At 60.9% G+C, this 26,045-nt stretch overlaps 2 protein-coding genes across 4 annotated transcripts in view; one reads left to right on the top strand and one right to left on the bottom strand.

Moving 5' to 3' along the window:
- Pacsin1 (protein kinase C and casein kinase substrate in neurons 1) overlaps positions 1–4,853 on the top strand; it is a 55,579-nt gene extending 50,726 nt beyond the window's left edge. For both annotated transcript variants that reach the window (XM_047559596.1, XM_047559597.1), the window contains exons 7-10: positions 180–300; positions 401–528; positions 1,589–1,776; positions 2,175–4,853. In XM_047559596.1, the coding sequence (XP_047415552.1) occupies positions 180–300; positions 401–528; positions 1,589–1,776; positions 2,175–2,284 (547 nt within the window). In that variant the 3' untranslated portion in view covers positions 2,285–4,853. The remainder of the gene's footprint in view (positions 1–179; positions 301–400; positions 529–1,588; positions 1,777–2,174) is intronic.
- A 2,721-nt stretch (positions 4,854–7,574) lies between these two features.
- On the bottom strand, positions 7,575–24,142 carry Spdef (SAM pointed domain containing ETS transcription factor). 2 transcript variants are annotated; one of them, XM_047558965.1, is made up of 6 exons: positions 23,764–24,142; positions 14,497–14,958; positions 12,252–12,449; positions 10,554–10,601; positions 10,295–10,441; positions 7,575–8,180 (listed from the first exon to the last, which is right to left on the bottom strand). In XM_047558965.1, exons 2-6 carry the CDS (start codon positions 14,930–14,932, stop codon positions 8,002–8,004), a joined length of 1,008 nt encoding a protein of 335 aa, XP_047414921.1. In that variant the 5' UTR covers positions 14,933–14,958; positions 23,764–24,142; the 3' UTR covers positions 7,575–8,001. The 2 variants fall into 2 exon arrangements, with proteins under 2 accessions (XP_047414921.1, XP_047414922.1); XM_047558966.1 differs by lacking the exons at positions 10,295–10,441; positions 10,554–10,601.
- Between the last annotated feature and the right edge of the window lie 1,903 nt (positions 24,143–26,045).

Below are 26,045 nucleotides of genomic sequence, written 5' to 3'. Positions count from 1 at the left end.
TGGGCGAGTGGCCAAGGTGGAGTGGAGGAGGGAGCCCACCGGGCATCCTGGGGCTGCTCCTTGGAAAGCCTGCTTGATTCCTGAGTGGGGGGCACGCCCAGTGCCCTGGCCCCAAGTGGAATGAGACAAGGCCACGGTGAATCTGTGCCCTCCGCCTCTCCCATCTTCCCTGAGTACAGCTACATCCATGTGTACCGTGAGCTGGAGCAGGCCATCCGGGGGGCTGACGCCCAGGAGGACCTCAGATGGTTCCGCAGCACCAGTGGCCCTGGCATGCCCATGAACTGGCCCCAGTTTGAGGTGAGGGTGTGTAGGAATAGGGAAGTGGAAGGAGCCTGAAAAGATGAAAGGGGCCTCTGGGCACAACCCTCGAACCTGACTGCTCCCCGGCCCCCACCAGGAGTGGAACCCAGACCTTCCCCACACCACCGCCAAGAAGGAGAAACAGCCCAAGAAGGCAGACGGGGTGGCGCTGAGCAACGCCACTGGAGCAATGGAGTCCACATCCCAGGCTGGGGACCGTGGCAGGTGAGTGTCTCCCATGGAGCTTCTGAGGAGCCAGATGAACCACTCACGAGGCTGCTGAGTTTAACCTCAGGAGACAAGAAATGGTCTAGATTATAGCAACCTTGTCTCCTTTAAAAGATAAGAGGCAGAAGCTGGGCGTTGTGGCGCACACCTGTAATCCCAGCCACCCAAGTGGCTGAAGCAGGAGGAGTGTCAACTCGAAGCCAGCCTCAGTAACTTAGCAAGACCCTTCCTCAAAACAAAAAAGAAGGGCTGGGGATGTAACTCAGGTAGAGCGTCCTGGGTTCAATTCTCAATACCAAAAATAAATAAATAAAAGGTAGAGGTATTGATCCTGGACATCTGCTGGGTGTCAGCGGGCGCATTTCTAAGCATTTGCCTTATGTTAATTCACTCAAGCCTTCCACCACTTTGGGAAGTGTGGAAATATTCCCATTTTACAGATGGAGAAACTGGAACCCAGAGAGTTTAGGTGACTTGCCCAAGGTCACACAGCTAGTTAGTAAACCTCAGAGCCAGGAAATGATGCCCAGGAGGTTTGGCTTCAGCATCCTGGCTCTTAAAACATGAGGAGGTACAGTTCCTTTCAGATGAAAGGTCAGCCATTTTTCAGGGATCCCCTTTAGCACCCTCTCTCTCAAGAGCTGAAATAATAATGTCGATGATACCGGGCATGGTGGAATATGCCTGTAATCCCAGCAGCTCCGGAGGCTGAGGCAGGAGGATCATGCGTTCAAAGCCAGTCTTAAGTGATGGTGAGACGCTAAGCAACTCAGTGAAACGCTGTCTAAAGAAAATACAAAATAGGGCGGGGATCTGGCTTAGTAGTTGAGTGGCCCTGAGCAAATAAATAAATAAATAAATAAAGCAAGCAAGCAAGCAGATGACCCTGCCTCAGTTCCCTATAGAGCTGCCCTGAGAGGCACAGGCTCCAGACTCCTTCCCACGCGACCAATCTTTCCTCCAGCCTTGGTAGAATATGGTGCACAAGTTCTGGTTGGGGGGGTGACACTAAGGACAGAGTTGGGGCCACCTTTGATGGGTCTTCTCGGTATCTCAGCGTCAGTAGCTACGACAGAGGCCAGCCCTACGCCGCCGAGTGGTCGGACGACGAGAGCGGGAACCCCTTCGGGGGCAATGAGGCCAACGGAGGCGCCAACCCCTTCGAGGATGACTCCAAGGGAGTACGCGTGCGGGCGCTCTACGACTACGACGGCCAGGAGCAGGACGAGCTCAGCTTCAAGGCTGGTACGGTGGGCTGGGCTGGCGGGTCGGTGGGGCGGGGCCTGAGGAGGGGGCGGGGTCTTGAGAAGCCTGGGCCCGGATTGGTGGGGCAGGGTGGGGCCTGAGACAGGGTTTGCAAGGATTTGCGGGAAGCGGGCCGGGGCGGAGCTGGCGCGGAGGCGGGGTCGAGAACTGGTTAGGTGGCGCTGAGGTAGGTCAGGGCCTCAGTGCCAGGAACGGCACGTGGATGTTGGGTGGGGACTGGGGCGGGGTTGTGGCCATAACCTAAGACCAGGTAAACAAGTTGGAGCATTGGAGCAATAATGGGGTGGAGGCGCTGAAGGGCTCGCCTGGCAGTGAGTGTGTGGAGGGAGGGAGCTCCTGTCGTTGTCAACAAGCTCCTCTGTGCCTTCCCTCCCCAGGAGATGAGCTCACCAAGCTGGGCGAGGAGGACGAACAGGGCTGGTGCCGCGGGCGTCTGGACAGTGGGCAGCTGGGCCTCTATCCCGCCAACTACGTGGAGGCCATCTAGCTGCCCTGCTCGCTCCGCTCCCCTTCACTCGCGCCCACCGCCTCCCCTTCCCTCCCAATCTCGTCTCCTCCCCCTCGCCATAGAGTTCCAGACATATTTTCCGATCAAGCTTTTATTTTTTTAAAAGTCTAAACAGAACAAAACAAAAAATACAAAGAGACAGAGCATTTGCAGGGCCACCTGGAGCCAGAGTGGTGGGGCTTGGGACAGGATGGCCCCAGGGTGGGTGAGGGTCTTAGGACTTAGCCCAGCGTCACAACATCTGCTCTTCAGAGTCCACCAAAGAGTCTCCTGAGCCCTGAGGGACATCTTCTGGACCCTTTTACCCTGTCACTCTCCTCACCCCACCCACCCCCCCCCAACTGCCGGTACCATTCTTGTTCTCTGAGCCTGGCTTCCTAACCTCTTCTTCCTCCTCACCCCACCCCTTTCCACCACTGCCCTGCTCTCAAAGGCCTCCCCTCAGAACCCCAAGAAGGGAGGCCTCCCAATCTTTAGTCTTCCACTGTGCCCGGGAGTGCCCTCCTTCTCCTTAACCCATTCCTTGGGATCAGTGGGACTACTGGAGGAATGGCCATCCTCCTTCCCCATAGAGGTTTCCAGGGGTCCCTAGACTCCCCCCAACATGAAGAGGGGTGAGCTGGAGGAAGTGACAGTGTCCCTGGAGAACAGGAAGGTGAGTGAAGGGAGAGCGGGCCCTCAACCCAGTCCATCTGGAGGACCAAGACCCTGTCTGGATCCTTCTTTCTGGCTATCAGCACTGTGGGCACACACCTTCCTCAGAGCCACACCCCCTTGATAGCTTGTGAAGACCCTGCTCCCTCCCATAAGTCCCTTGGCACAGGGCAGGCCCCCTGCCCCCAAAACCCAGGGCAAAGCCAGCAACAGTAGCAGCCTCCTCCCATTTCCTGGGGAGGAGGGCATCTTGCCTGCTCATCCGCCCTCCCTCCATGTCCATCCAAAACTATAGAATCACTGGGCTCCTCTTGGGCGTCTGTGAAACCAAGGCTTGTGCCTGCAAGGCTCCTGGCCTAACCGTCCCTCTCCCCATCCCTTGTCCTGCCTGGGGAGACACATTGGGGGCTCATGGGAGCTTTCAGCCTGGAACCCTCTGGGGAAAGCCTGAAGCTGAGCTTGGTGGGAAGGAGGCGCTCTGGACCTCAGGAGCAGGAGAGTCATCTTTTTTTTCTTCTTTGTCCTCCCAGCACCCCTGAACAACACTCCCTCTGCTGGCAGCACCTCCAGCTCTCCAAACATGGGTCCCAATTAAAGGACTCTGGGGGTGGAGGGGACAAAGGGTCCTTCTGTTCGGTGAGAGCAGTGGTGCCGAGTTCCAGCCTCTCCCTCGGAGTGGGGGTGTGGGGAAAGCTTGGGAATCAGACAAGGTGGACGGGGCCTGAGAGGTGGATGAGTGACTGGAGGAAAAGCCTCTGGGGCGAGGGCCCAAGAAGGCCCGCAGCACTGGGTGAGGCTTGCTCAGACACCTTCCTCCCTCCTGTGGCGGGTGGCCCAACCCCGGCCCCTCAGGCACCCCTCAGTCCCCTTTCTCTCCTGCTCCTGATCCCAGAATCCCACAGTTAGGAGGTAGTGGGCCCTGGACACAGTGTGCCCTTCTTCCCTTGGGCACAGAGGATCCTGGCGGCTGTGGCGGCAGCCTGAGCTAGGGCGAGCCTCCCTGTGCCAGGGGCGAAGGCACGCCAGCTCCAGCACCCATTCCCTATCACGTCTGTCTCTGAGCCTCTGCTGCACCCTGAGAGGTGCCCTGGGCACCTCAGAGCCTGGGCTAAGATTTCAGAGGCCACAGCCCTCCCTGCTCCAGGACAGAAGCCGCTCCTGCCTCCCCTGCAGGCAGGAGCTGGGTCGGGCCTCGGCCCCTACCACCTACCCTGGAAAGGCAGGACGCTGGCACATCTGCACCTTGGGGCCTGGGCTCCCCCTCTCTGTGCCCGCAGCTTCCCAGCACCTGGGGAGGGGCTGTGGCCCTGGCTGGACCCCAGGCTGTCACCCTTAGCACTCCAGCTGCCCCCTTCAGGGCAGGGACTGGAAAACATCCCTTTGGGGCACGTACCTCCACGGCCCCATTTGGGACCACCTCTCAGTCCCCAAGCTCCTCAGGACCCTGGCACTGGAGGGTCTCCCACCTGGCAGTCCCCCTGAGCCCCAGGGGCCCAGCCCCACCTGTCAGTGCTGGTGTTGGGGCACACAGCAGACACGGGGCCGCCCCCTTGCCGTGCCCGCAGCCACCTCCTGTGGCCCCTGCCCTCCCCCTCGATGCTGCACGGGCCGCCCTGGGGGGCTCGGCGAGTTGTGTGTTTTGTCCCCAATTAGCACCATTCCGCGGCCTGGTTCTGTGAGGGCCAGGGCTGTCCCGCGCCCGCCACCCACCGTCTGCCACTCTAGGCTTCCTGATTCCATTAGTTCAACACTTGTGAAACTCCGAGAAGTGCTGTGGTCTCAGCAATGCACCTGTTTTGTACATGATTGTGTAATTTAAAGGTATATAAATACAAATATATATATATATAAGTTGTGACTGTACGACTATGGATAAAATCCAGAACTGTGTCAACCTGGCTGGGTGTGTTCGTCTTGAGTTGCGTGCGTCTTGGGTCCTGCGGGTCGTGAGGGCTCTCCGTATTGGACATCTGTTGGGGAGGTGGCCCCCGAGCAGGACTGGTGCTGTCCTGACTGACCATCACCAGGCTGGGGGACTGAGGCTGGTCCTTTCACCGCCCAGTCTCAGATCCTGTCTATTCAGGGAGGTTATGCTGGAGATTTTTGGATACTGGTGCCTGGTGACAGCACTGACCGAGAAAGCTGGGGTATTTGGAGCCCCAAACTCGTGGACCGAGGGTGAACTCCGACCCTGAATAGTTTATTTTTAAAGCAGAATTCTGAAAGCGAGCTGGGCGCGGTGGTGCACACCTGTCATCCCAGTGGCTCGGGAGGCAGAGGCAGAAGGATCAAGAGTTCAAAGCCAGCCCCAGCAACTTAGCAAGGCCCTAAGAAACTTGGAGAGACCCTGTCTCTAAATATAAATATTTTAAAAAGGGCTGAAGATGTGACTCAGTGACTCAGTGGTGGAGTGCCCCTGAGTTCAATCCCCAGTACCAAAAAAAAAAAATTCTGACAGTGAAGCTGGGACCGCGGCTCTTGTTGCCCAGTTCCAGGCCCCCGTGGTGTGAAACTCCGAGACCCCAGGAATGTTCCTCTGGGAGAACGTCTCAGGGGACAGGGCAGGTCCAGAGCCCTGGGCTCTCCACAGTTCTGCCAGGCCCAGGCTCTGCCGCAGCATCAACTCCAGACCCAGCTGGGAGCTCCCTGTCACCAGCTGCACCCCTGGGGGGTGTCTTCTGGGGTGGGGCAGGGGTCCCAGACACGCCCATGGCCCTGTTCTACCACCAGCTCCCTGTGTTCCATCCCACCCAGGGCCTCAGCTCCCCCAGTGCAGCGAGGTGTCTCTGAGGCACCTCTGTCCTGGCAGCTCTGCAGGGACCCGACAGAGCCCAGATCCCACCCCATCATCACCACCACCAGCCCCCTGCCTTAGGGTGTGCTCAGGGCAAGGTGAAGAGGTCGGGAGGTCGGCAGGAATCGCATCTGCCTGCCGCCTATCTTCCTTACTCCCCCGGTCAACTTCCTTCCGAAGCCCCGGTTTTAGCCAAACAGAGGAATCTTAAGTAAAGGCAAGAAGGCGACCGTCCTGTTTGCACAGGCTGTTCCCTTTAGTCATGGGGAGCCCTGGAGGCAGGGTGCCATGAACAGGGGTCAGGGAAATCCCTGGCCAGGGGGGTGCTGATGGGGAGGGGTGCAGAGGAGGCGGAGGAACCACAGCTTGCCGCCCACTCGCCAGGTGGCACTGCCAAGCGCTCCTGTGCAGGGCTGCCCCCAGGACCCCAGGACCCCTTTCTGAAGCTGCTCCATCTCTCCAGTGCTAGCCTCCAGTCCCCCTCCAATCCTCCTCCTCAGCCTGGGTCTGAGCTGAGGCCAGCCCAGGCCCTGGCCCAGCTGGGACATCCAAGCAGGTGGCTCCAGGACTCTGGGGGCAGGGAGGACTGACTGGAGGCAAAACCAGTTCAGCAGAGCTGAGCCTGGTTCTGGCCAGGGTCCCAGTCTGCCCCCTCCCCCAGGGGTGGGAGACAGCCAGGCCCAGCAAGGCACAGGCCTGGGGCAGGGCCCCCCTTCTCCAGGTCCCATCCCAGCTGGCAGATGCCAAGGTGCTATTTGCTCACTGCCAGGAGTCAACTTTCTTCTGAAGACAATAAAGTTGCTGGGGGCAGAAGGCAAGCAGGACAGGGCAGGCTTAACCCTTGGTGTGCTGGGTGGCGCTGATGCCTCCTTGTTTTCTGGAAGCCTGGCCTCAGAGGTAAAGGCTGTGGAACACTGAGGATGCTGACCAGTCATGAAACAGGAGGATGGAGGGACAGGAAAAGCCCTGCCTTGGGGAGAGAAAGACCAAATTTCCCTTTCTGGTTCTATTGCTACACAGCTGTGTGACTGCAAGCAAGTGGTTTAACTGCTCTGAGCCTCAGTTGCATCATCTGCAAAATGGGGAAGTAAACTCTGCTTCAAAGCTTTGTTGGGTAGGTCAATGACAAAAGAAGCAGGGGGAGCACCTAGCACATTGTGGGCGCTCCAGGTGCATCAGCTGATGGGTCACTGGGGGAGCAGAAAGAAGCTAAGGGAGCTACTTGCCCAGAACCTGCCATGGGGCTGGGCTCCCCCAGATAAGCACAGATGTGCACACCCCTCCCCAGCAGCTCTACCGCATTCTCCCTGGCGCTCTTGGACCTGCAGAGGGAGCTGCAAGCAAGAGACCTCTCTTCTACCATCTTCTCAAAGCCAGTGTCCCATGGGGGGACTGAAGTGCCCGCCCTCTCCCCCTGTCCACCCCACTATAGGTCCAGCAGCCTTAGTTGGCCTAGTGGAAATGAGGGCCTGGCCCTTTGGGAGGAGCAGCCCCCACCCACCACAGGCACTGCCCTGTGGTGAAGCAACCTGCAGAGGACACCATCCTCTCTCCAGGACACAGGCAGAGCCTCTTCAGCCCTGGCCGGGCCTCCTGCTCTCAGCCCATCAGCAGGAGAAAGATGATGTGGCCGTTTCACATCATCTCCTCTTCCTGGAGGACCCAAGAGCTTCTACCCAGCAAAGGCTCAGCTCAAGGCCACCTCCCCCAGGAAACCTCCCTTGGCCACCCCAGACACCGGTGACCACAGCCTTGGGACTGCTGATGGCCCCCAGGCTGAGCCACTCACTGCCCAGACAATGGGGACCTGTGAGTTCGCTCATGTCTTTATTATCCACTCCTGGGGTCACGCCTGACTCCGCTACTCGGTGGCGGGCACGGTGGCTGGCACGGTGCAGAGGCGTGAAGGGGGTGTAGCCGGAGAAACGCGGCACTGCTGGGAACCGGCCGTGTCCTCGCCATTCTGCAGGCCCTGCTCTGAGTCTGGGGTCTGAGCTGGGCGAAGGGAGGGCTCTCCTGGGAGCCTCAATGACGCCCTGTCCTCAGTCGACCACGCATGAGAGCAGTGAGGCCGGGGAGGAAGCGCCCCAGCCCGGGGTCCAAGAGGGCTCACTCTGCTCCTGGGCGCCCCGGCCAGCCCCTCCCGACCCTGGACTCCGCAGTGCCGCAGCGCGCCGACTGCCCCTGGTCCCCAGGCTCAGCGTCCGGCCGGGCGCAGGCGCAGGCGCAGGGGAGCGGGCGCGCGGGCTCAGATGGGGTGCACGAACTGATAGACCAGGCGCTGGGAGACGCCGGGCTTGCGGATGATGCCCTTCTTGTAATACTGGCGGATGGAGCGGCTCAGCTTGTCGTAGTTCATGGCTGGCCGGTTCTTGCGGATGCCCCACAGCCGGGCCACCTGGGCAGAGTCCTCGATTTTGAAGATGCCTGGGAGAGCAGAAGGGCCCAAAGAGAGTCAGCGGGACATAAGGGGACAACAGGAAAAAGACCAAGATCAAGAGGTCCGTCTTGAGGCACAGGGAGGGAACCGGGGCTCCCACCTCCTTCGGCTCTGGGCCCGGCCGGACTGTGGGGACCTTAACGTAAACTGGTGCCCTGGTGGTGGTGAGGACGAAAGGAATGCGCCAGAACAGGCCCCAGTGACCCGCCCAGGCATCTGCCCAGTCCCCAACCTCCAGTGGGGCCTATGAAATCCGTGGGTTCTTTGGGCTCCGCAGACCTGGCCCTTGTCACAGCGGCCACTCCTGTTGTGATGGAGGTTGCATGGGATCCTGGAAGCCCTGCTGGGCCCCCTGCCGAGCCCCCTGCAGAGGTGGCTCCTTTGGCGAGCTCTCCCCCAGCCCCTGCCACCTGTGCCTTGGAGTTCCCGGGCCTGATTTTTGGCAGGTCGCATTCACATAAATGGTGGCAAGAGAGTGGATCTCCAGCCGGGTCCCCTGGGCTTGAGCCCTGGCCCTGCCATTGCCACCACCAGAAACACTCCGAGGCTCTTTGTCCCTGTCCGTCGGAGGGGGTGGCAGTGGCCATGGTGGTATGGAGCTGTCACAGTGGTGTGCAGAGAGGAGCCTGAGGAAGGGCCCCCAGGACTAAACCCTAAACCCTCCCCCCAGGCCCAGGCCAGCACACGTCCTCCAGGAAGCCTCCTGGCCTCCACACTGGGTCAATGGTGGCCCACCAAGGACCAGCACACCCAAGGAACATTGCCATCACCCCGTTTCATCCTTCCTGCGCCTCCTCCTCCTCCTTGAAGTCCTCCTGGACCCACACACAGCTAATCCTGTCTTCTTACTATAGTCCCCAAACGTTCCCCACACAAGCCCACCTCACTGCTATTTGTCCTAGAAGACTGTAGGTCCCTCAAGGGCAGAGTGTGGCTGTGCCTGCCCCGAACCCTCCGGACATGTGACTGAGCACACGCGGAGACAGGTAGGTGCTGCCTGAAGGCTTGTTGGGTGAAATCCATCCTACAGACAAGAAGCCTGAGGTCCAGGTTAGAAGTCAGGGTCGCTGGCTCTGAGTCCTGTTGGAAATCTGTGCACACCATCTAGCCCAATATGGTGACTGTTGAGCACTTGAAGTGTGGCTGTCCAAGCTGAGGTGTGCAAAAGTGTAAAATGCACATTTGATTTCTAAGACCTAGTCAATACCTCGATAATTGCTTAGAGTACTACATGTTGAAATCCTAGTAATGGATACTAGCAGATTACATACAGGCTGAGCATCCTTTGTCTGAAATTCTTAGAATCAGAATTGTTTCAGATTTTGGAGTTTTTAGGATTTGGAAATATTCATGCATGCTTTACCCCTTGGACATCCCTAATCTGAAAATTCATGTAGGCACTTGAAAAGTTTTGGATTTGTGACACATTTCAGATTTTTGGATTAGGGATGCACAACCTGTATTATTAAAATGAAATCCATTTGTTTTTATTTTCTTGTTTATTTATCTCTTTCCTTTTTGCAGTGCTAGGGATGGAACCCAGGGCCTCAGGCATGCTAGGCAAGTGCCCTGCCTCTAAGATACATCCCAAGCCCCAAATTTACATCTTTTTAAATGCTTCAAAATGCAGCTACTAGAAAATTTAAGTTACAGCTGGGCACGGTGTCACACGCCTGTAATCCCAGCGGCTCAGGAGGTTGAGGCAAGCCACACTCACAAGTTCAAAGCCAGCCTCAGCAACTTAGTGAGGCCCTAAGCAACTCAGTGAGACCGTCTCTAAATAAACTATAAAAAAGGGCTGGGGATGTGACTCAGTGGTTAAGCGCCCTGGGTTTAATCCCTGGCACCAAAAGAAAAAAAGTAAAGAAAAGTTCCATATGTGGTTCATATTGTATCTGTTCCTGGGCATCATTCATCTCCCCTGGGAAGCTATGTTTTGAGGACAAAGACCGAGTCCCCTTCTGAGCAAGCACTGTGCCTTTCTGAGGATCCCAAACAGGACAGAGTCTGACCGGGAGACACCCAGACCCTGTGTGGCGAGTTTGGCATCCAGAGCAAAAGTGGGGCAGCCCCTCCCTCTGCCCCGGCACCCCTCGCTCACCCTTCTCCTTATTGAGCCACCGGATGAAGCGACCGTAGCTGTGGGGCTTGAGCAGCAGCTCCTTGAGGAACTGCCACAGGTGGATGGGCTGTCCAGAGCAGGACGAGTCCACCTCGCTGTCGGTCCAGCTCTCCTCGCTGGTGGAGGCTGGTGGCCAGGGAGGGGTGGTGAGTGGGCAGCTGCAGCGGCAGCCATCTGCGCCTCTGCAGCAGCCCCTCAACCCGCCTGCACCCGGGTCTCCCGGCCCTGCCCAGCTCACCGCAGCAGTGAACGGCGCCAGGGGAGGTCCTCTCTTTCATCCAGGCCGCTGTGGGACAAGGACAGGAGGTTGGGGACCCAGGAGAGGCCCCAAGAGGGGAAAAGAAAGGGACCTGAGTGGGACAGAGGGGGTGCAGAAGCCCCTGTGTGGCTGGGGGGTCCTCTGTAGCTCCCTGCCTTCTGCCAACATAGAAAGTCGGGTTGCCGTACCAGGAACCCCTTGGTGGAAGACCTAGGATCTCAGAGCTGTGTGTGTGTGTGCGTGTGTGAGCGTGCATGCGTGTGTTTGGGGACCCTGCCTGTGTTGACATGCGGTGGACCTGGAGGCCGGTCGGGACTTCCTTGCCTCCTCTGTGAGGGGCGGGAGGCCCTGCCGAGCCTGGTCTGGAGCTGGGGTGGAGTCTGCACCTCCCTCAGGGCCGGGCACAATAAAGACCAGCTCCCTGCTCTCCAGCTGCCAAGTGCACCAAGCAGCCTCCCCCAGCTCTCCACCTGGCCCTCTGACCTTGCCAGGGTGAGGCAGCTGGCTAGTGACCAGGGGCCTGGGCTGGGCAGGCACTGGTCTCTGGTGGAGTCCTATGAGGGGGGCCTGTCCCCTGATTCATTGCAGGCCTCTGGGCAAGGGTCTGGACTCACTGAGCAAGCACCACATCCTCCAAAGTGCCCGGATCTGAGAGGACACTGTGGTGTCCAATGAGATGGAGATGATTTAACCATGCAGGGTTGACATTTGGCCACTGCAGGGACAGGGCAGCTGTGTGTCTGCGGATGGGAAACCGAGTCCGAGACTCCAGAGCCAAGAGCAGCGTGAGCCACAGGTGCTCCTGATGGTTTGGTTTTTTTTTTTTTTTTTTTTTGCGGTGCTGGGGATTTGAACCCAGGGCCTTGTGCTTGCGAGGCAAGCACTCTACCAACTGAGCCATATCCCCAACCCTTGGTTTGGTTTTTGAGAGTGAAAACTACATTTGTACATTTGCTTGAAGAGGCACAGACCTTCTGGAAAGATCCCCCAGACACTGGTGGCAGTGGCTGCACTGGGAAGGCCAAACAGTGGGACAGGAGGCAGGGAGCCTGCGCTCAGACCCCGCTGTTCTTCACCACGGTGGCACTGGGGGTCGGATCCAGGGCCTGCGGGCTTGCTAGGCCCACACTCTACCACTGAACTATGCCTCAGACCTTCTCTCTTTTTTTTTTATTTTTAGAAACAGGGTCTCCCTAAGTGACCGAGGCTGGCCTCAAACTTGTGACCCTCCTGCCTCAGCCTCCAGAGTCGCTGGGATAACATACATGTGCCACCCGCCCAGGCTCATTATGGTGTTTTCAAATTGTGCACATTTGTTACCTCATGGCTTCTTTAATGGAAAAAAAAAGGAAAGGAAAGAAAAATTTTAAAAAGGAAAAAGAAGGACTCCCTACTGTCCTTGGTCGCCCTCAGCTCTGACATCCACGTCCCCTAGTCTAACCTCTTACGTTAGAGCTTTAAAGTTCTATGGCCTTGACCAGGGCTGGGGTGGCTGCGTTGGTGAGTTCCCCAGGACCCAGAGAGCCTGCTGTCACTGGGGCTGAGATTCGGAGAGGGGGTCTGGTCTGGGGCAGGGGCTGTCCGCAGTCAAGTGCAACCTCTTGGTCAGCATCCTGGTCTAACTGGCCTCCGCGGTCCCTGGTTGGAGCCTGGAGGGGAGCTCCCGTCACAACGCACCTGATTTCCAGATGTCCAGGTGGGCGTGCAGCACGTCCCCACCCAGGGGAGAACGCTGGCGGAACTGCTCCTCCGTCATGGCGCACAGCTCCTTGCCCGCCAGCTCCTGGAAGGCCTTGCCCACAGGGGGCAGCCGGTACTGGTGCTCCGTCCACAGCAGCCACTTCTGCACGTTCCCAGGGCTCCAGTCCACTGGGTCTGGGCAGGAAACACCTCCTCAGCCCGGGGCTGTGGCGGCCACCACCCCCGGGGCCCACACCCACGGGTAGTTCACCCATGAGGACAAGCCAGACTCAGACAGGGCCTGGAGGGGCTGTGGAAGCAGACACCCCAGAAAAGAGGGGACCGAGAGGGAGGAGCCAGGCCAGCAGCTCGAACTTGGCCTGGGGAAGGGCCTGGTCTCTGCACCCCCATGTCACCCAGGCTCAGGTCCTCCCAGAGCCCTGCAGCCCTCCAGAGGGAGGACAGCCCGAGTGCGGCCGACAGCAAGCCAGGAACACTGGGCTTCTCCCTGCCTCTCGCCTTCCCCTAGCCAGAGGAAAACCTCACCAGGAGTCCATCTTACAACCCAGACTCCATCTCTGCCTCCCGGATTTTACAGATGAGGAAACTGATCCAACACCTCACGTAGGACAGGCACATAGTAGGTGCTCAATGCATATTGTAGAAGAAATGAGTGGCAGGGTGCAGGGTTCAGGCCAGGTGGGAGCACTGGCTAGGTCCCAGGGCTCAGGGGAGCTGCCCTGGAGGGAGGGGGCCGGCTGGGTACAAAGGTGGGCCCTGTCGGGTGGGCGCCCTTGCAGTGGGGCTCCAGGTGGGCCGGCGCCCCAGCAGGGTGACCTGCGGGCCAGGCTGTTCCCACTGACAGACCCATTCTCCTCCCCCAGGTCAAAGCAATTTGTTTCTGTCCCCATTGTTCCGGGTGCCTGCCCCTCTGCAGCCTAGCTGGGGGAAGAGGCACTGCGGGAGAAGCCCAGGTGGCGAGGCTGGCCCCAGTGTTGGGGTGTCAGCAGGAGCTGCCCCAAGTGGGGACACCACCTAGAACGCTGGGGGGCAGGGCTGGGCCAGAGGGGTGTGTGAAGACCCCACTTTCCCACACAGAAGCTGCAGGGAACAGGAACGCTCAAATGCTAGGTCCCAACGGGAGACCCCAGGCCTACGGGGCAGGGAGGCCATGCTGCAGCCGGTGGAGACCCACAAGCGCCCCAGGCCTGCTTCAGGCCTCCCACCCCTCCTCATCAGCCTCCTCACCACAGAGCGGGACGCGTCTTGTCTACTTATGACCTGCTTCCCTCTCTGTCATGTCTGTCCATGAACACAGTGGCCTCTGTGTCATGTCCACCCCTCGGTGCCCCAGTCCTAGCACAGGGCCTGGCCTCTGAAGAGGCTCTTGTAGTTGGCTTTGCTCAACAGCTGTTCGTTGAGCATCTGTTATGTTCAGAGTGCTCTCCTAGGAACTAGGGCTACAGAAACCAACAATCAAAGGAAAATCCCCGCCTTTGTGGGGTGCAGTCACAGTGGGGGACACAGCAGACGAGGTAGAAGGTAAGCGGCATGTCAGATGTGGTACATGCTACGAGAGAGCTGGGAGAGAGACAGTGGGAACGTGGGCAGCAATTTCTTTCTTTCTGTTGGGGTACTGGGGGTTGAACTGAGGGATGCTTTACCACTGAGCTACCTCCCCAGATTCCCCATCCTTTTTATTTTTTTTAAATTTTGAGACAGGGTCTTGCTAAGTTGCTGAGGCTGGCCTTGAATGTGTAATCCTCCTGCCTCAGACTCCCAAGCTGCTGGAATTGTAAGCATGCGCCACTACACCTTGTGGCCAACAATTTCAAGAGAGGGACCAGCAAAGTCCTCGTTGAAAGGGTGTCATCTGAGTGGGGACCTGAAGGAGGTAAGGAATGAGCCAAGTAGATATGTGAGGGAAGAGCATTCTATGCTGAGGGACCAGTGGGTGCCAAGGTCCTGTGGTGAGTGTCATGGGAAGAGCAGACAGGCTGGTGTGGCTGGAGCAGCGTGCATGAGTGGGGAGCAGGGGGGAGTGTCAGAGGCGGTAGGCCAGGGGAAGCAGAGCCTGGAATCACCTGGTTCAACACCTGTCCAGAGGGGACACGGGGTGGGTGTGGTTCAGACACAGGCTGCAGCCGCCGAGTCTCGTGCGCTGACCACGTACGGAAGGGCCGGCATCCCTGGGGCTGCCCGAGGCCCTGCCTGTGCCGGCTGGGGAGGCCCGGAGGCTCACCTGCAGTGATGTTGAGCAGCTTGCAGGCAGTCTCGATGTCCTTGAGCACCTCGCCCACCACCATGGACTGCACCTGCTCCAGCGAGTGCTCCTCCAGGGCCAGCCCCCCGGGCACCAGGTCCAGGCCGCCCCCCGGAGCCTGGCTGTCGATGACGGGGCACTGCTCCGGCTCCTCGGGCGGCTCCTCCCGAGCGCTGGCCGCGGGGCCCTTGGCGACCCAGCTGCCCTCCTCGGGGTACAGCATGTCGAAATAGGAGAGGTAGAAGGCGGATAGGCCCTGGTCAGGGGTGGCCGGCCGGCGGGGGCTCCAGGCCCGCTTCTCAGCGCCCGCCGCCCCCGCCGCCCCCTTCTCCAGGCCGGGGCGCAGCGCCGGGTCGGGGGGCAGCAGCAGGCAGCCGGGGGGCACGGCGCTCTGTCCTGGGCTGGCGCTGCCCATGCCGCTGCGCGGGCTGCCGGCTGCGTCTGCAGAAGTGAGAGAGCAGGGTCACGTCCCACTGTCCCCAGCCTGGGGCCGCTACGCTGGTTACGGGGCTGAGGGGCCGGTGGGCAGTGGGCTGGGCCTGCCGAGGGCTGGGGCTTCTGGGTCACTGGACAGCGAGGACAAGGCTGGTCGGGAAAGACGGCCCGGGGACAGCCCCTCGCTCCGGCAGCCCCAGCGGCTGGGAGCCGAGCCCCTGACCGTGCTCAGCGCAGCCCCAGGTTCTGACCCAGCCGGTCCCTCCACGGGAGCCCCACGGGGCGATGAGCCCTCGGTGTTCAGCCCTCTCCTGCTAATCTAACCTAAATCTGTCCTGCTGTAACCCAGCTTTCCCCCCTTTATCCTGCTTGTTTTTATTCTGCTGGATTTTTTTCCCCGCCGGGGTCTGAACCATGCCCGGCGGGTGCTCTGCCACTGAGCCAGCCCTTTTGTGCTGCCCTGGCCGGGTGCAGGTGGAGGTGGAAGGGAGGCGTCACCGAGGGCTGCCAGCCTCCACCCGCCCAGGGACAGAAGAGAGTGTCACAGTGGGAGCTGGTCTGCCCTGGCCCTTCCCAAGGGGCTGGGGATGAACCAAGTCACAGAGAGCCGCCCCTGGGTCCGCGCTCTCCCGCTCCCTGCCCCGCCCCAGCCCTCACCTCACCCTCCCCTGGAAAGTGCTGCCCAGGGACCCCCAGCTGCCTGGCCCCTGGAGGGGGTGCCCAGTGCTGGGCTTGCCAGGAGGGTGACAGGTCCTCCAGGGAACAATGAGGACCCTCAGCGTCGCAGGTGTCCCCTCCTCACTGCTGCCCCAAGCCGCCTGAGGCTCCACTGGGCCTCTGCCCCGCGGTGAACCGGGCGCTGCTCTGCCCAGGCCGCTTCCTTGAAACCACATCAGACCACCCAGTTTGGTGGGGCAGGGACTCTAGGTGGGCGTCTCCGGAAACTCCAGGCTCCCAGGGCAGTAGGACCTCTGTGGGCCCGAGGCTCAGCACACAGCCAGACCCAGGTGGAAGATGACCCAGACACTGCAGGGACTCTCAGGAACAGGAAGGGAAAAGGAAAGGGAGGGAAGGAGCAGACCCAGGGTTAGGGAGAGTTGATGGGCCTCCTTTCTCAAGGAGGGCTGGGCCTGCAGAGGGCTGGGGCTTCCGGGTCACTGGACAGCGAGGACAGGGCTGGTCTGGAAAGACGGCCCGGGGACAGCCCCTCGCTCCAGCAGCACCCTTAAAACCAAGGGTCTCAAAGTGTGGTGTCCAGACCAGCAGCATCAGCAGCACCTGGGAACTCAGTAGAGAGCCAGTCGGGTCGGGCAGCAGGCAGCGCGCTCCACAGCCCTTGCAGGGGCACATCCAGGTTTGAGTTGCTCTTTCTTTTTGTACTGGGGATTGAGTCCCAACACAGGGACATATAACCTCTGAAACACATCCCAGCCTTTTTTATTTTTGTTTAGAGACAGGGCCTCGAACTTGTGAACCTCCTGCCTCAGCCTCCCAAGTTGCTGGGGTTACAGGCGTGTGTCACTGCACCTGGCTTGGGTTGCTTTTTTAAAAGGCACCTGAGTGGCAGGAAGAGGAGACTCACATCCAGGCACTGATAGCTTCTCTAATGGTCGAGTTTATTCGGATACACTGGGACAGTGTGGAGGGCATGGGTGTTACCCTGCTATCTCCAGTGTGGGACTGACCTACTCAGCCTCAGGGTGCAGTTGGCCTTTGTCCCTGCAGGTGGAGCAAGGGAAAGAATCTGGCGTGAAAATGATGTCCCTTCGCCTCTGGGTAACATCACTTGGTGAATAGGGCCCATCGAGGATTTCGGCGCTCTACCCATTCCCCTTACTCAGTGCCCAACCTTCCCAACCTTCCATGGCAGCCCTATGGTTTCCTGCCGTAGAGAGAGTGCCAACAAGAGAGAAGGGTGTTCCCTTTGATGCCAACTCTTCCTTTCACGGGCTCCTTTAAGTGACAAGGAAGAAAAGGTCAGGGTGGGTGGGGTGGGCAGGGACAGAGGGGGGGCTGGTGGTGGGGGACAGAGGGCAGGCCTGGAATCATTTCAAGTCCTTCTGTGCAAACACTCGTGTGTGCCATGGGCCCATGCTATTTACCCAGGCAGCGCCAACAGCCCTCGGTGCCCCTGGGTCCCCACCCGGGCCTGTGCCCACACCCTAACCCTGGCAGCTCCACCCAGAGAGCCCCGCACCTTGTCTTCTCCCCTGCTAGCCTCCCGCCCCATCCAGGTCCCCAGAACCCCTGCCTGCCACGTTGGGGCAGCCTCTGCCAGCACCCTGGGCCTCCTGCCAGGGAGGCCGCTTTCCCAGGAAGCAGGAGGTTCTTCCCTCGTGACCTCCTGTTTGCTCAGCCTCGGCCACAGGCGGGAGGGGAGGCGACACTGGGGTCCAGGGCGCCATGGGGCGGGGACGACTGGGCAGGGCAGGGGCAGCCCGGCCGTTCGGGAGGCCACGACCCGTCCTTACACCTGCTGGGGGTCTGCGCAGGGCTCCCAGCCCCCAGCCCGGGGCTCCCTTGGCAGCAGAGAATCCCTCCCGTGCCGTCACGCCCCGCGCCCCGGCTTCCCTCACACCCCAGCGCCACCAAGGAACCCGCTGCCCATTAGGCCCGGGTCCCAGTTCCAGCACTTTCTGGTGAAACCCAAGTTAATGGTTAACTGTGTGGCGGAGGAAGGTCCCCCAGGCAGTCCGGTCTGGGGGCCTTGGCTGGCTGGCCAGGGAGTGGGGCTGATGTGCCCTGCCGGGGCCCTGGCACCCCCGCCAGGCTGCAGGCCCCAGGAGAGAGGAGAGTCTGCTGCACAGCCAGCCACCCCTGTGACGTACCCAGGCGTCCACTCGCTACCTCAAGCTGGGGGCACCCACGCAAGAGCCCTGACTCGTGGACGCAGACGGCAGGGCTCAGGAGGATGTGCAGCTTGCCCAGGGGTTCGCCTGGCCATGCAGGGACACTGCTCCTTGGACAAGTCCCTCTGAAGCTCCTGCTCTGGCTAGTCCCATCCCACCGGGGCCCTGCCCACCCCCTGATTGGGCTCCTTCCTCCCAGCGTCCACCCCTGCCTCCTGGCTTCTCACTCCACCTCTCTGTCGACTCCTCTCCCTCCAGCACCCTGTGGTCATCCACTCCTCTGGTCAAGAACCTGGCATGGCTCCCCATTGCCTGCCTTGCCCCACGGCTGGGCCGTCTCCGAGCCCACCTCTCACCCGCCCTCAGAGCTGGACAGGACCAGGTGCCAGCACGTGCCATAGGACTATTATATAGGTGGGAACAAGGAAACCCACTCTGGGGAAGGAGGAGTCCACGTGCTGGTCTCTGGCAGGGCCTGTCGCAGAACCAGGGACCAACACGGTGACCACACACTCAGACTCCAGTGAGAATGGCATTTCTCACCCGGTCCCAGGTCCCAGCGCTTCAGGCAAAACATGGCTCTTTTCACGCCTTCCTTCTCATCAAAGTGGGCTGCGGCCCTCCTCCCAGGGGCCAGCCAGTCGGCTCCCTCCTCGGAGCTCCCTGGCTCCCTCCCTCCGGCTGGGCAGTTTAGCATCATGATGAAGTCCCCGGTGACTATCTGCCAATGGAGACGCACATCCTAGGGAAAGCTGAGGCTCAGAGAGTGGTAGAAACTTGCCCACAGTCACACAGCAGAGCCAGGGCCAGACCAGCAGCCTCCTGCTGACACTAAGGCCCCTGCTCTGAAGACCTAGGGTCCTGGTGTCTGTCAGGCCCTGGTGACGGCAGGCTCAGCCCTCCCTGCCCTGTGAGTCAGCCGGCCCCAAGTCAGCTGCGTCTCCTGAGCAATGTTTCCAGTTCCCAAACCTCGAGTTGATCTGTTCTGGATTAAGCCACGCGTCGGATTAAGGATCAGCATGTCCCCAGCTCCCTCCTGCCCCAGAAGCCCCTGCTCCCCCTCAGACAAAGAAAGCGTGGTAACAGCTGGTGGAGGCCCAGAGAGGCAGCCGGGGGATTAGCCCCCAGCCCCTTCCCTCGGCTCCTCCCTGTGCCCAGGAAGGTGGGTCAGGGGAGAGACCAGAGGGACCCAAGGCGGATTCAGGGCAGTTGTTTCCCGTCGCCTCTCTGCCAACCCTCTCCCTTGGGCCAGAATGTGCCCTGGACCCTGCCTCTGGGTTCTCACCTCCCCCACAGCCCGGCTACTGTCTCCAGGAACGAGTCCCCTGGAGGGCCTGGCATAGCCGTCCTCCACACCCTGCTGGGCGTGGGCTCCCAGCTTTCCCTCCTGGGGACTGTGGTGTGGGGTCAACCTGCCCCAGGCCAACCAGGCGAGCTCAGAGCCCAGCGCCCAGCCTCAGGCCCTAAGGAGCGCTAAGGGGGCTAAGGGGGGACAGGCGGGGCCAGCCACTCTGGCTCCCTGCTCAACCCCCAGCCAGCCTCAGCGCAGAAGGGGAGGGTCTGCTGGGGCCGGCCTCCTCCGGCCTGGCTGTCGGCCCCGCTTCCACTTCAACCCCTGAACTGGAGCTGGGATTTGTGGGGTGGGGTAGGCCCCGGCCTGGAGCATGCCTGCACCCCTGCGGCCCCACGCCCCCAGCAGCTGGTCAGCACCTTGGAGAGAAGCCGGGCCTGCCGAGGCTTCTCTGACCCTGCCGGCCGCTGCTCAGCCTGCTCTGCTCCTCCAACGCTCCTGCCCTCCTGGGACTCCAGCTGCCTCCTGGTCCTTCAGAACTGCGCCTCGCGCCGGCCGGGCCCAAAAGAAGCACCCAGGGTCCTCCTCACCGCCACCCTCCTCTGCCCAGGTGCCAGAGCACCCTAGTGCCTGGGAAGGGTCCCTGGCTGGCCCCTGCAGGGCAGGCAGCTCTGGCTCCTCTCAAGCAGCCCATGGCAGCCATCCCCAAGCTGCAGCCGCCCGTCTCTAGGGCCTCCAAGGGCAGAGGAGGGAGGGTCCTGGGAGGCAGGGGCTTACCTGTCTTGGCTCACGGGAGAGGAGGGCAGGTGGGCTTCCCCTAGGCCCCTGGCTCCTCCCACGGCAGGCCCCTGTCCTGAGTCCTGCAAGAGTCCTGCTCGGTGGGAGGGTCCCCCGTGGAGCTGGGTGTGCAGGGGAGGCTGGCACCGGGTGAGGCTGGGTAGGGGCGGGAGGGTGGGACAAAGAGGAGAGGGCAGGGCCGGGTCGCAGGAACTGGGCACAGGAAATGGAAGGGGTGGGGAGAGCACAGGGAGACCTGGCTGGTCCACTCTTCCCCCAGGCCCACGATGGCCCTTTGCAACCCGCCAGTTTTCCCCATCCCACCTTGCTGCACAGTGTCCCTGGCGCCTAGGCACCCCACACTGACAGCTTCCAACTCTCTGGGACCAGGCAAGGGCCAAGCTAAATAAGCACCACTCTGGGCCTCCCAGCCGGCCCCTAGGGCGCCAGTATTATCCCCGGCTGACAGACAAGGGCACTGTGACCTGCCGTGGGCTCTTGTCACTGTGCCACTGAGCAGGGACTTGACTCAGCTCTGCCTCTCTTCAGAGGCCATTGGTGGACTGGCACCTTCTCATGCTGGGACACCCCTTCTGCCACCTGCCCACCCAGCCCCTGAAAATCACAGCCCCACAGTGGCGACATGGGTGGATCTGGGTGGTGCAGGTGCCTGCGGCCTGAAGTGACAGGGACCCACCTCAACCAAGCACACCCTTGTGTTTGACTTTGCTCCAAAGATGGGATGTGACCTCGGCCTTTGGAGATGAGGTTAATATCCCACTGTGTCCCCCTTGGTGTGAGACCCTGGGCAGGTCCCTGATCCTCTCTGAGCCTCGGGCTCCTCTTCCGTGCTCCGAGGGTTGGGTCACCTCCTAGGACTTTTCTGGCCCTGGCACTGACTGGGATCTCCAACCCATGATGCCCATCTTGCCCCTCAACCTGACTTAGGGGATTTGGAAGGAGGATGGTAGAGACCCAGGTGGGCACCAGGGACTCCCCTTGCAAACAGTCGTAATTCAGGGCTGCGGATCCCCTGTGCCCCTGGAGCTTGTGCCTAGAGACTGGGGAACGCTTGACCAAGCAGGGCCACCACAGGTTCTCACCACCTCGCGGATGCCGGTCGGCCTGGCTCTCACCCCTCAGCATCCCGGGCTCCCCACCTCCCCTGATCAGCCAGGACCCCCGCCCAGGCCTCCAAGTGGGTAATGGGCCAGAGGGACACAGAGCCCAGCTTCCTGCCATGTCAAGTACAGCTCTGCCTGACCTTTGGAATCTTCCACAAATTGCAATTCACTTCTTCACTCAGCTCTTGCGGAGCCCAACCACGTGTACCTCTGTTTCTCTCCTGAGCCTCCCGGTCAAGTCCCTCGGTCCACTGAGTCCACCAGGCCCTTGTGACGTGTGGCTGCCCCTCCTGTCTCCAGCACAATCCCACTTCCCCTCAGTGCTGAACCCCCCGCGCCCTCCCCAGCTTCCCTGCCCCACGCTGTTCCAGCACCGTCCCCGCGCACACACCAGGGCGTGTGTCACCCGTGGGCCTGGCCCACGGGGCGGCAGGGCGATGGCGGGGCCTCCGTACGGTCCCTCAGGGGCACATTTGCACAGGGGGGACTTCTCTCCATTCTTTGTGCCTCTGGAGTCTCCTCCCGGCCCAGCACAGACCAGGAAGGCAGAGGAGCTGCGTGACGTCAGGGGACTGTGCTATCTGGACGTGCCCAGAGCCCCTGCCCAGGGCCACCTCACCCCTGACCTGGAAAGGGGGTGTTTGAACAAGTGAAGCCTCTCCGACACTGCAGACAATAAAAGCCCAGAATGAACTGTCCCCAGATGCTAAGAATGGAAGTGGGGCGGGGTATTAGGACCCATTCCTCGCCAAGAAGCAGCGACAGACACATCCCCCTTTGTCCTGGGGTGGCTGTGCTGGAAGTGTGGGTGGGAAAGCTGGATCCCAGCAGCCTCAGAGACATGGCCTGGCCCCCGCCATGGACAGTCTTGCGGGCTGGAACCCTCACCTGGGTGGTCCCTCCCAGCCCCTTCTCCCTGGTTCCCAGCAGGGGCACATGGAGGTTCCTGGCTGGCCAGGAGGGTCAGAGGAGGGAAGAGGGACCCCGCCCCCAGCCTGAGGGGTGGGAAGGGAGAACCTGGCAGGGGGCACCAGGCCTCCCGCTGGGAACATGCAAATGAGCTGCGGAGGAGCAGGCAGGGCATTAAATGTCAGGAAGGGCCCAGGGCAACCACAGGGTTTGCTTTGGGAAGAGTTGCTCCACCTGACAGTCCACTCACCTGGCCCTGGTGCAGGGGTGGGGGGAGGGAAGAAGGTGGGGACAAGGGGAGGGTCCCAGACCAGGTTGGAGCCTGCCTCCCGCTCTCCAGTCCCTACACCTGGAGCTCCTCTGAGACTCAGTTTTCTGTCTGTTGAATGGGCTGTCACCAGCCTAGCTTGCAGGGGTCGAGGGGTCAAGAGGGAGTGAATGGAATCCCCGATCCACTCACCACCCGGCTCAGCGAGGAGACCAGCTGGCAAACCAGCCTGCAGCCTGCCTCCAACCAACTCCTACGCAGCCTGCAAAGCCCGGCTCGGGCTCCTGTCCTCCAAGGAGTCTCCTTCCACAGAGGATATAAGGACCCTTCCGACCTCCACGGGACCTGACTCAGGAGGGTCTTTGTCCACCAGGAGGGTCTCTGCCCACAATCAGCCTGAACTGACTTCTCCGGGTTCACCTGGTGACCCCAAGCCATTTAACACAAAATCGCGCTCTGACTGCTCCACAGTTATTGCTGTGCTGGCGGCGACTGGGCTGGTGGAAAGCGAAGCCTCCTGGTTCTCCTTACTGCCAGCTACACCTCTTCTGAGCACCTACTGTGTGCAGCTCTGTTCCCTCAGGTTTGGTCAACGGAGAAGCCCTGTCTTTCTCGGAGGGTTCTTGCAAAATGTGTTTTATCACTTCATAATTGATAACATGCCAAAATCAAGTCTGCTGGGAGCCGAGTCCTCCGCTCTGGACCTCCCTCCTGCCTGGCACCGAGAAAGCCCTTGCGCACTCACCAGGCTCAAAGGGGAGGGGATCCCCTGTCCAGGGAAACCTCCTGCTCCACACCCCAGCTGCCCCAGAGCGCTGGAGATGCTCTCCACCTCTGTGGGATGGCGCGCCCTGGCTCTGGCCCTCCCGTGGTGGCGGGTGGCGAGCTCAGCTCGGGAGCTGGCCGAGCCTGGCCGGGGCCTCCTGGCGGGCAGGCCTCTCCTCCCCACTCGGCCTCGCCTGGGCCCGGGGCAGCTCGGGCCTGTTTGCTTTGTTACTCAGTCAAGCAGCTGGTGCTGGGGCGCTGCGTCTTTATTGGGGTGCTGTGAAGCTGTTAATGGGAGGTGGGGGCAGGAAATAAGGCCGAGTCCCAGCCCTGGCCAAGGAGGAGGAGAAAGACCACGCGCCCATCAGAAGGGGACTATGGCCTGGGTCCCCGGTTGCCTGGTTCCTGTGGGCACCCCTGCCAGCCCAGTTCACGGGCTCTGGGCCTGTCTCCTGCTCCAACCTGGCCCCCAGGCCTGGCCCTGAGCCTCCGGTCCCACTGTGGCCATGGAGACCCTTCCCTCGGCAGAGCAGCTGGGACTGGCAGTGACAGAGCGGCCACCCCACCAGGGCCATGCACCTATGCAGAGCCTGCGCCATGGGGCACCCCGGTCCTCACCAGGCCAGGGGCTCCCCCAGGCTCCGGCTTGGCAGAATGTGGAGGGGAACAGGTGATCCTGGGGTGAAGGGACCAGGGGTCACTGCTGTCTGGAGGATGAGCTCTGAGCTTGGGGGTGCACCCAGGAACCCTGCCGTAGTCTCCGGCCTCCCCGCAGTGGGTAGGGAGAAGCCCCCATGGAGGGGACTCTGGGTCTCCCACCAGACTCACCCGTTAGCCACCTGGTGCCCAAGGAGTTGTCCACTGCAGTGCCAGCCTTGGGGCCAGGAGCAGGTGTGGGCAGCTGGGGCCACCGCTGCGTCTCAGCCAGGCATCCGTGGGGCCAGGGGGACCAGGAGCCAGCAGGGCTGGAGGCAGGAATGGCCCTCAGGTGGGCTGCCAGGGCCTGGCCACCCTCGAGGGGCAGCCCACCGAGATGTCAGGGCTGCGCTCCTGCAGGGAGGCCTGGCTCCCGCCCAGGGCCACTACAGACACTGTGACCGGGCCCAGGCTGAGGGGTTCACGGGGCGGAAAGCATGAGCCTCCGGTTGAGGGGACTGGGGACGGTGGCAGGGCAGCGTGGACACCACCGTGTGCAGGAATGTTCTGGGAGGAAGTCAGGCAGCCGGGAGATGGGGAGCCGGCCAGGCCCGATCCCACTATAAGTAATCCTTCCTTATTTACCTGAACAAACACGCTGCTGCTTACCTCAGACCACGGGCGGGCTCCGGGTTAACCCTTGCCCGTCTCCCAGCCTGGCCAGGGCCCTGCCCGGGCAGCTGGGGACCTGCTCACCCACTCACTCCCGCGACCAAGCTCCTGCTCCATGGCCCAGCCGGGGACCAGGGACAGACAAGCCAGTGGCAATGGAGTCTGGAGTCACTCACGCCCTGGTGGAGGGCTACCGGGCTCTGGGGTGGGCACAAGCTGGGGAAGTCAGCGGGGCTTCCTGGAGGAGGTGTTGTCTGACTCCCGGGCCGGCGCTGGAGGGAGCTTCAGAGAGGCTGCTCCCGCCCACGGGAGCCGAGTCCAGCCCTTGGGGTTGGTCCCCTGCAGGCCCCTCAGGGGCGGTTAGGAAGGATCCGGAGCTCAGCTTCCCAGTCCCAGCGTGGGGTCGGCCAGCAGCAAGGTGCTGTCCACAGCCCCTGAGTGGTGGCAGCAGGATGGCTGTGCAGGGCAAGGGTACCCAGCCCAGGCACCGGCCAGCCCAGGCTCCTCCATCTCCACGCGTCCACCCCTCACTCCCTCCTCATCCCACTGGGTGGCCTGGCTGGAGGGAAGTCCCCAGGGGGCTGGGCTTCCTTTGTCTGAGTCATCTCAGAGGGCTGCCTCTGTTCTGTCAGGTGAGTGTTTCAGACCCTATTTATTGCCACTCTCTAATTTCAAAAGTCACCTTTGGACATGAAACATGTGGGAACGAAACAGACCCAATCGTGAGTTCTGCACGTCTATCACAACGGATCCCATTAGGACGCAGAAGTGTCACGCGCCAACAAACGATTCACAAAGATGAACTGCCAGGGTCAGGGGCTCGCGCCTTCGATCCCAGCAGCTTGGGAGGCTGAGGCAGGAGGAACGCAAGGTATTATGATGTGATGTCACAGGGAAGCACAAGGTGTGCCCAGTAAATGCTCACTGAGTGGAGAGGTGTCAGGGGAAGTTAGCTACCCCCACGTCCAGACTCCCTTCTCCCTGGTGAGCAAGCTTGTGATCTTTAGCCGGCACGTGGCTGCCTGGAATGAAGATGATGTCAGCCTCCCTTGCAGCTAGGGATGACCGTGAGGTCAAACGAGATGTGCCAAGATTCCTAAGGATCTTAAAAGTAGGCCACATGCACCCTTTATCACCTTCTCTCCAAATCCCCCTGCCCTCCACCAACCTGTACCCCTGAACCACATCCCAGCCCTTTTCATTTTAATTCTGCGATTTTGAGATAGGGTCTCACAGAGTCGCTGAGGCTAACCTCAAACTTGTGATCCTCCTGCCTCAGCCTCTGAGCTGCTGGGATTGCAGGCGTGACCACCATATCTGGTGCTGCCTCGGGACTTCTCGAAGAGCAACAGAGGTCTTCCTTTTGTTTAAGGTCTCTGTTATTCAGAGATGGGCGAAAATATGACGACAAAACAGTCTTGCAGCCAGGGAATCTGTGACTGCTGGTGGCATAAGGAGACTGAGCACTTTACAGAAAACCTGGACCTTGGGACATCTGTCCCTTGAATGCGGGGCCCACGGGGCCCCTCATGGAGTCTCCGGGAGTGAGAGGCCAGGTGTGCCGCGGGGCTCCACCACCCAGGCCTGAGCAGGGAGGTAGAAGGAGCCCCTGGGAGTGGAGGAGACCACGGAGACACAGCAGGCAGGTACTCCTCCTCCCGCAAGCCGGAGCTCGCCTGGCCTGGCAAGAGGCTGCTTGGGACCGACGTCAGTGACCAGCCCGCGGTGGGTTGAGGGGCCACCAAGGCAGTGCTGTGGGCTCCAGGGAAGGAGGACCGGCTGATGCCCACCCCGAACCCACG

The sequence above is a fragment of the Sciurus carolinensis genome, chromosome 7 (genome assembly GCF_902686445.1).
Source record: "Sciurus carolinensis chromosome 7, mSciCar1.2, whole genome shotgun sequence".
Taxonomy (NCBI): Eukaryota; Metazoa; Chordata; class Mammalia; order Rodentia; family Sciuridae; genus Sciurus; species Sciurus carolinensis.
This window is presented reverse-complemented; position numbering and strand designations above follow the sequence as displayed.